The sequence below is a fragment of the Rutilus rutilus genome, assembly GCF_951802725.1.
Source record: "Rutilus rutilus genome assembly, chromosome: 7".
Classification (NCBI taxonomy): domain Eukaryota; kingdom Metazoa; phylum Chordata; class Actinopteri; order Cypriniformes; family Leuciscidae; genus Rutilus; species Rutilus rutilus.
In genome coordinates this window covers 35138857-35148746 of record NC_140221.1, presented here as the reverse complement: position 1 = coordinate 35148746, position 9890 = coordinate 35138857, and the positions used below count along the sequence as shown (strand labels likewise).

Below are 9890 nucleotides of genomic sequence, written 5' to 3'. Positions count from 1 at the left end.
TAAATGTTTGCTTTGTTGAGGCAAATAACAAATGAATAGTGAAAAAGTTTATACTGTGGAATGAATGGTGATATAGTTTTTAAAAGTGCAATACAATGTATTGCTCAACAGGAAAATATGACTTCCCAGTTTTATCTCTAGCACACATTACACAATGACATTGGGTTCATGGCACCACATTCTCACCATGTGCAACTAGAGATGAAGTGTAAAAAAATACAATGCAAAATATGTAGGCTACTTCTTTTTTATATTAATAGTATACAGATAAAATAAAACTTATTTCCCATACATATGTAAACATAAACTCATCCCACATTATATTGTATAGTTTACACAGTTCCCAGTTGAATTTCTGCAGGTCTTGAGTGACAGTTACTACTCTTACCATCAGAAATAAGAGAATCACACTAAACAACATTGCAGCAGTTTTTTTTCTTCAACTGGCTCTAAACAATATTACACTGAGCAACTAAAAATGAGACATTTACCACTTACATCCCAAGAACACTTTCAAGTAAAGGTGGCACAATTTTTAAACATTTATCAGAATATGTAACATAGCTATGCTTTAAGGCACTTTTTAAAATAAAAAAATAGAAAACCATATATAATACCACTGCATGCATCTTCTATTCCCATTAAACAAAAATGGTCCAAGAAGTAAATACTATAATATATCCAGCAGGAGGCAGAATGGTGTTTCTACTGAGATAAACAGGATTGGCAATAAGTGCTCAATTAAAAGATACTTTTATCATGTCTACTATATGGAGCAAGTCTGGACGACAATAAAATACACGTGATATACATCTGTATTGGAAATCAGGCTAGACCAGAGGAGTGTTGCATGTGCATCATTTAATCCCATATAACCTCTCAATGTCCTTTATATAATGATTTTTCAGCTCTTTTCTCTTTAGCTTGAAGGCGTCCGTCACCAGCCCTGTTTCTGGAGTCCAAACCTCAGAACTTAAACGGATCTTCTGTGGAACCTCAAACCTTTCCAGTTTATCTATAGTACCACATACACAAGTTTATATGCAGTTTATACACATAGACACAGTGACACACACACACACACACACACACACACACATAAACGGCTTTGCAGTTTATCATAGTATCAAACACACAAATCTCAGTAGTTTACAACAAACACTGATTAAAGGTAAAATGTGTAATCTAGTGCCACCCCCAACTCAGACTGCATATTAAAGTCACTTTGAAATCAAAATGGGCAATTCTTCATTTTTTATTGAATATTGCATTAATGTGCCCTCTCTTTAATCAAAATAGCTTCCCCTCCCTCTTGCAATGACATCTCTTATCTTATGACGTGTTTACTGGTCTGAGGGCGGGACAACCTGTCACTCACATGAGACCACAGCAATGCAAACCACAATCCAATCCATTCCCAAAGGACAAATTGAAGTCCTGCCCTACTTTTTTTTTCTTGTTCGAGAAGCCGTTTTACTCGGACATACATCACAATAGGGAAGAAAAGACTATCCAGTTTCTGTTTCATGCTGACTTTAAGTTGGGATAGGTGAAAAAAAACACTGCAAAAATACACTTTTCAATTTTAAATACACAAACAGCAGATCTCTGCAAAATACCTAAAACAAACAACCAAACACAATTAAGGCTTGTAAAAATGTGCTTACTTTTCACTGCAATCTCTTTGATGACTTTGAGCACTTCCTCCTCCATCATGGTGTGGTTACAAAGCTCCTCCCACTCGGCCTCTATCCCATTCTTATTTGCCAGCTCAGTCAGTTGCTTCTGATTGGGCACCACAAAGCTGATCAAGTAGTTCTGGTCACTAATCGGAAATAAATCACAATGTAAATGTAGTGTTTATCCATGTTAATCTATAGTTAGAGAATATTATGCTGTGTGTAATTGTTTTGCGATCAACTGGGATATAAGGTTCTGGTGTACCTGCTGGCATAGACGCAGATGTTCTCAATGAGGGGGTTGTTTTTCAGGGCGGCTTCTATCTTCCCCAGAGATACATATTCACCAGCCTGCAGCTTTACCAGGTCCTTCTTACGGTCTGAGAACAGGAAGTTGAGGATTGGTATGCTATGGTTGACGTTAACATTGGACTTCTCTGATGTAACTGTTCCCTGTAAGATGATTCAGATCTTACTCACCCACAATCTGCAAGCAACCGTCTGGATGAACTTCCCCGACATCTCCGGTACAAAACCACCGCTGCCCCGCCTCGTCTACCCAGAAGTTGTCATTTTCTCCCTCACCCTCACTCCCATAGTATCCCATGGCAACATTCGGCCCACCAATCAAAATCTCCCCACGTGGGTTGGGCTTGTCCTGACTGGTGTATCCACCTAATAATGAAAGAGAGAAGTAGGTTAGGAATGTAAAATGAACCCTCAACTGCAGTTGTGTGTGTGTGTGTGTGTGTGTGTGTGTGTGTGTGTGTGTGTGTGTGTGTGTGTGTGTCTGTCTTGCCTTCAGGCCAGTCTCGCAGCTGTATTTCAGAGCAAATGAGAGGAGCTCCAACTCGTCCTGTACTGTAATCAGAAACTACAAACATACAAACACACAAGACTGAACATGTCAGCACAGGAATCTAGTCAATTTAAAGTGCAGGAAAAACGTAACAAGTTGTATGAGTGTGTGTGCTCTTACATTCTGAGATAGTTCCAGCTCCACACGTCTCTGTAAGGCCGTAACCCACAGCGACGGGGCAGAAACACACGTTCATGAATCTCTGTGTGGAAGCAGACAGCGGAGCCCCTCCGCACAACATCCGGCGTACACACCCACCCAGCAGCAAGTTTACGTGCTTGAAGATCAACCTAACATACACAATCATAAAAGACAGAGAGAGAGAGAGAGAGAGAGAGAGAGAGAGAGAGAGAGAGAGAGAGTAAGAGAGAGTTTCTGGTTGCACTTTATTTTACAGTACATGTACTTACAGTGTACTTACCTAGGAAAGTATTGGGCAATATAAGGTAACAACATAGATTAGGTTAGATTTAGGGTAGGTTCAGGGTTAGTACCTAGTTCTTATTACCCAGTTATTATAATTACTATAATCAGTTCATAGTATATGCATGCGGAACAAGACTGTACAATTTTTTACTCTATTTTATTTTGTAATTTGTCTAAAAATTGTATATTGTTTACTCAGTTTGGACAGTGTTTTTTACATTGAAACCCCCAGAGACTTAAGCAATGATATTCATGATGGTTTTTTTTTAGGAAGCCATTAGTAACCATTTCGTTTAGGAAAAATTTGCATGTATTTGTGTACAATGCGGAAAAAATGTCATTTTTAAATGATACATTAGACAGATAGATAGACAGATAGACAGATGGATGGATGGATGAATGGATGGATGGATGGATGGCTGGATGGAGACTCACATGTTACACACCGGAGAATCAGCTCCTTGTGACACCTGCTGCAGTTTATAGTTGTATCCCACTTTAAACAGAGTCCTCCTAACCACTGACATCTCTCTCAACTTCCCATTAACATTCTTGCAGATACGATCCATGATCTCCTACACAAACACATACACACAAATATTGAGTAAAGCAAAGGGAACATAAATACAACACCTAAAGAAAAGTAACATTTGAAAACCTCACCGGTACTGCTGCTATCAGGGTGGGTTTGAGCACAGAGCAATCTCCCTTACCGCCGCTCTTTATTTTACTGGACTGCACAGACAAGAGTACAGGTCAAACACAGAGAAGATGGTATAATAGAGGAAAAGAGTGTCTGTGTGTGTGTGTGTGTGTGTTACCTGGTCCGTGAGTGTGTGTGGGGAGGAGTATCCGACCCTGCAGCCATATGACAGACAGGATATTTCTGCTGTCAGCTCCAGCACATGAGCCAATGGGAGATAAGCTATATATGAATCCTGTGATCTGTATATACAAACAGCAATGTGAATATTGTTAACTAAAACAAAGTAATAAAAATCTTTTTTTCTTATTAAAATAAATCTGAAATCAAATTAATTATAAATATATAGATGAAAAAAATAAAAACCAACCAACTGACATAAGTTTAAATTGAAGTACTAAACTTACTAAAAAAATAAAACTGAAATAAAATATACCACAGCTAAAGTGAAATATTAAAAAAATAATAAAAATGACAAAAGCACATTTACTAAAACTTAAAATGAAAATAAATTAAAAAAACAATAGGGTCCTCTCACCATCTGTGCTCGGGCCCTAATAAAGGCTAATTCAATATATGAATAAACACTACAATAGTATATAAATAATACTAAAAGAACACTGACATACAAATAAAGATTTAAGTTGAAATATTAGAAAGACACTAAATAATTTTTACACGCTTTTAATCATCAGATGCTACAATTTTACACCCACACGTCTCTTTCGTTCTCTGTATTTACTCCATCACACAATCTGACCTCAGTTTTACCCTGATGTCATAACCAGGTGACTTAAAGGTTTAGTTCACCCTAAAATGAAAATTCTGTCAGTAATTACTCACCCTCATGTTGTTCCAACCCCTTAAGACTTTCGTTCATTTTTGGAACGCAAATTAAGATATTTTTGATGAAATCTGAGAGCTGGCTCACTCCTTCATAGGCTGATAGGTAATTGATATCTGTCAGCCCAGAAAAGTTAGTTAAGACATCGTTAAAATAGTCCAAGTGACTACAGTGGCTCAACCTTAAGTTTATCAAGCGACGAGAATACTTTCTGTGCGAAACCCCCCCAAAAATAACGACTTTATTCAACTATTAATTTTCTTCCGTGTGGGCCTCTGACGTGAGTTCATGAGAGCGCCACGACGCATGCGCGAGAACTGAGAAGAAAATGAATAGTTGAATAAAGCCGTTATTTTGGGGGTTTTTTTGCGCACAAAAAGTATTCTCCTCGCTTGATAAACTTAAGGTTGAGCCACTGTAGTCGCTTGGACTATTTTAACGATGTCTTTACCAACTTTTCTGGGGTGGCAGATATCAATTACCTAGCAACCTATGAAGAAGTGAGCCAGCTCCCAGATTTCATCAAAAATATCTTAATTTGCGTTCCGAAGATGAATAAAAGAGGGTGAGTAATTACTGACAGAATTTTTATTTTTGGGTGGACTAACCCTTTAAGTGATTTAAGCTGGAAGTAATTTGAATGTCTGTATATATGGAAAAACCTGCAAACTAGTGAACTGGTGTTGTTGTTACTGTTTCTCACCCCAGGCCCGGAATCCGCTGGCACTGACCCGCCATTCCTGCAATCAGATTACTGTGTTGCATCTTCACCCCTTTAGGCAGCCCTGTAGACCCACTGGTATACATAACCACTGCGAGATCAGATGCAGTCGGCCTCTCATACTCTTCACTTACTAAGAGATAGACACGAAGATAGAGTGAGTGTATCAGCTTGTTAAACAGCACATTTTGTTTGCTTAAGTAATTGTTTTGCATGTTGCTCACAGTTCTCTGGCTTTGCTCCAAGCTTCATTACTTCGTGCACACTGTGAATGGTGAGAGATTGTGGGTAATCAGCCTGACATACTTCACCACTGCCTGCATAGATAACATGCTGCAAACCTGAGAGTACGCTCAAAATGTTCTGAGATGGAGAGAAAGAGAAATATAAAGTTAGTCAGACCACACAGATAAGCACAGATACGCATGTCTGTGAGTTTGTGTACCTTCAGTTTGCTCTGCAACAGTTCTGTGCTGGTGATGAGATGAGTGGCTCCACACTGATTAAGCCGATAAGCTACGGCATCTTCACCCAGAGTTGCATACAGCGTAACCACTGCAAACACACACACACACACAGTTGTGGTCATAAAATGCGCTCATCTTTTGCAGAGTCTGCAAAATGTGCATTAAAAAATTTAATAAAACGAAGGTTATCCTAAACTAAATTCACACAAATTGTTCTGTAAATATAATGTAGTTCAAGTTATTATTTTACAGGCAATTTTACATGGAACTGTTAAATAAATATACAAGAAGTTAACACATTACCCGGTGTTTTTTAGACAAAATATTGCTAGTTACTTTGTCTACTTTTTTCTCAACAAAAATAGTGCCAAACAAAGTCAAAGGACAATTAACTATTGCGTATCAAAGCAACAAAAAGTAGAGGTCGTTCCTGAATTAATCAGTGTTGTTAAAACAAATCGGTTGAATGATTCAAATGGCTCACTGATAAAACTAATAATTTGTTTTAGTCCTTAATGAATCAGTGTTTTTGACAACCCGGTTGAGTAAGTGATTGAATGACTCTGGCTTATAAGCCACTGAAAATCTCTACCTCTAATATCCACCTAATTTTATATACACTGCCCGGGCAAAAAAAAGATTTTTTTTTTTTGCTGTTTGGTTTTAAATAGGCAAATACTCTAAATAGTCTATGACTGGATCATTATTGCAGTGATTAATATGTTTCTAGCATGTTAGATATTTGGGAACAGTTCTTCTAACCTTAACTGATGAATTGTGTCGCTTTTCATTTCTTAAACAACCATGTAGGAAGACGTATTATCGCAATATGCAAGAGTCAAGAACTCTGTGGTCTACTCCAGCACATCCCACAGACTTTCCATGAATTTAAGGTCTGGACTCAAAGGTGCCAATTTGTAAGTGAAAATGATTCTTCATGCTCCCTCCTAACTATTCTTTCACAGCGTGAGCCTGATGAATCTTGACATTGTCATCCTGAAATATGACCATGTTGTATCTTCCTACATGGTTGTTTAAGAAATGAATTACGGTTAGAAAAACTTTTGCCAAACATATAAAATGCTAGAGACATACTTAGACAGACTCTTAAGTATATTTACTTTTACTTAAGTGATTTAAGGCTTATACGCCTATTTAAATCTAAATATATACAACTGCAGTGTATATATTATCATACAAATACCAGTTTGCAACATCAAGCAGCATAACAAGCTGGTTTTGTACAGATAAAATAACTGGAAGCAGCTGATTGCAGCCTTGCAGATTTGAGTTAAAAATGGCCGTAGCTGCTAGTTAAGAAAATAAGCATACTGCATGCAGACTGACAATCTGTCTGGAACGAGCAAAAATGTGCAGTGATAAAAACAGTGAAAAGGCAAAAGCCAATCAAATTCATGGACCAGAAGTTACATAAACTCAAACCTCTTCTGAGGACAAAAAAAAAAAAAGTATGATGAAACTGTATGATTTCATAAACAAGTGCTGTGGTTGTATTACATGGGTAGTTGCGTCTGAAGCAGGCCTGCGCTGTGATCATCCATTCTGCCCGTGTCTCACAGAAGATGGCAATGGTATTTTTGGGCTGTTGACCCAAAGCTGCCAGACCACTGCCAAAAGATTCCACTGCTTGGCTGACCGCTTCATAGGTCATCCAGCTGTATTCTCCTAGGACCACCTACAAACAAAAACACAAATAAAGTTCTTCATCAACTGTCCTTAACATCTTGACTGCGATCAGCTGATACTAAAACAGAATTAACTGAATCATTGGATGAATTTACCTTCTTAAAGACCTTCCCATTGGCTTGTTTTTCTTCTTCTTCACTAAGGACTTCTCTGGTGCCCAGACAGGGTTCCTGACTGAATCTCTTCACAGCATGAATAAAAAGTTTGTCCAGCGTGTCTACGCCCTCAAAGTCCTGTGTAGCGAGAGCATCTGCGTTTTCTACCGCCCGATACGGCCCTTCTGGACGTCCACTTATACTCCGCGCTCTCTCACACTGAGGCAACATGACCTGCACAAAACATACGCAGACCAACCGACTTCCATATGAACATCAACTTACAAATAGTAACAAACACCCCATAAGAAACTTCAATCGTCTCCATGTATCCTACACCTCGAATTAGACCAGAAACCCCTCTGGGATATTCAGAAGACACAGAAAAACAGTTCAGCATCCATTAGACATGAACGATAAGGGGAAAAGAGGAAGAGTAAGTATGATTTTGATACATATGCATGTGAATGAATGGCTGATTTAGGAACTACTTCACCACAAACCTACCACTAACGTTCAAGGAAACATCAAGAAACATCCGTGGTTGTGGCCGACCAAAGCTAGTATACTAACAAACTAAATGTTTATCCTGTGCAACACTCACACGCACACAAAGATTTCAGATCAAACTGAAAAGGTTGTGTAGGCTGTTTCTTGGCACAGTTATTGAGTTAAAAAGACTGCATTAATAGAGCAGTTCAATCTTGCTTTCAATCTTGCTTTCAGAGTTGAACTAATGTTAAAACTGAATAAACCGGCAAAACCAGTTTCAGAAGCTTCACATAAATGTTATATTGAAGATCTGCTGCTTGCAAAGGAACAGACCAACATGCACAAACACACACGCTCCACCAGCATGAGTTAGAGCAACACTATCCAGGAATGCCACTGTTTCCAAACTGATGACATCACAGTTTGGAGGGATTCAAGCAGCGTGTTCAGGAAGTCAGATGACCCTCTTAAACATCTGGAAAAACTGTCCAAGACGACTGAGTTAACTTTTAGACACGCATCCTGTTATGGTGACATCACCTTTATCTGGCACGATATAGCAGATATCAGAGAATCATTTTTTTGGTTTAGTTGTGGTTTGGTCTGTTTGTGAAGCAAAAGTTTGGGCTGAGTCTAGATTTTGTTGTTTAAGGAAATAAATACTTATATTCAGTTACTTAAAAGTATGCATTAAATTGATGAAAAGGGAAAGTAAATATGTTTCAAATAAATGCTGTGCAAAAATGCAACAAAATTAAAACTTGAAAAAATGCAGCATTGGTGAGCATAAGAGGGTTTAGTTAAAAAAAAAAAGTGTACAGACCCCAATAATTTTAATAGTAGTGTATGTTGTTTTTTTAACAAAATATAACAGTGGTATTTTAAATAAGGTTTTGATTAAACTAACATTAATAATGAACAACTGTATTTTTCAACATTGACAAATATTAATGAATGCAGTATATTGCTCATTGCTAGTTCATGTTAGCTAATACATAAATAATTACAACACCCAATTTTTATTTATATATATTTTTACATAATATTATAATGATGTAATTTTGCCATTATCACATTAATTTTATATTTTGTGTCAGCAAAATATAAAAACAGTTTCTGTAATACTAGAGGAATTACATGATAATAACATTTAAATAATTTCCTTTCATAAACAATCAACTACGGTTGTGCAGGGATCTAATAGACCTTATTAATCAAAAGTAAAATATATAATACATTGCTACTTCTGAACCAATCAACAAAAAATGTTAAGGTTTAAAATGGACAAGGGCTTAAAATACTAAGACCATTTAGTCCAATCTGAATTTTTTTATTATTATTGAATTTTCCATCAAACAAAATGTATAACCTGTCTATTACACATCCATGAATGTTTCTGAACCATAAACTCTCACATACAGAAAATGTTTAATCTACATTAATATTAATTTACATTAATAGCCTTACATGAGTGTAAACATCTCATGTCTGCTCTCCGCTTAAACGCTTCAAAAACATCAGCAAGCTGCAGATAAACAGTATAACATTACTGTAACCGACTGAAAAAGAAAGCCATCTTCATTCAGAAAAACATGAAACCCGAGGCAAAAGAATTGTAAGTGTACAGGAAACTGAAATCTTACCTACAAATAAACACTGTGCACAGGAGTTCTTCTTTTCCTTCTTCAGACAGACGGCCAACTGCAACAAGAGGTTTGGGCTTCCCTTTTCTCTTTCTCTCTCTTTTTCTCTCTGTGTATCCGTCTCTGGCTCTCTTGGCTGATTGGATGCCTTTTGTAAAGTTCCAGTAAACCTCATTTTGAGCCCACCCGCTAGCCTCAGCCAATCAGAAGACAGATCTGAGGAGGAAGTTCTGAGGTTACGTTTAGAGGGATAT

General features: G+C 37.5%; 1 protein-coding gene across 2 annotated transcripts; it reads right to left on the bottom strand.

Moving 5' to 3' along the window:
• Nucleotides 1-42: 42 nt before the first annotated feature.
• Nucleotides 43-9794, bottom strand: acsl4b (acyl-CoA synthetase long chain family member 4b). 2 transcript variants are annotated; one of them, XM_084413304.1, is made up of 15 exons: nucleotides 9641-9794; nucleotides 7502-7735; nucleotides 7218-7395; nucleotides 5678-5787; nucleotides 5457-5595; nucleotides 5215-5365; nucleotides 3786-3909; nucleotides 3628-3699; nucleotides 3400-3539; nucleotides 2659-2828; nucleotides 2479-2553; nucleotides 2160-2354; nucleotides 1945-2059; nucleotides 1668-1825; nucleotides 43-1015 (listed from the first exon to the last, which is right to left on the bottom strand). In XM_084413304.1, the coding sequence occupies exons 2-15, from the start codon at nucleotides 7730-7732 to the stop codon at nucleotides 858-860; spliced, it is 2016 nt and encodes a 671-aa protein (XP_084269430.1). In that variant the 5' UTR covers nucleotides 7733-7735; nucleotides 9641-9794; the 3' UTR covers nucleotides 43-857. The 2 variants fall into 2 exon arrangements, with proteins under 2 accessions (XP_084269430.1, XP_084269431.1); XM_084413305.1 differs by having other exon boundaries at nucleotides 9637-9773.
• Nucleotides 9795-9890: the final 96 nt, after the last annotated feature.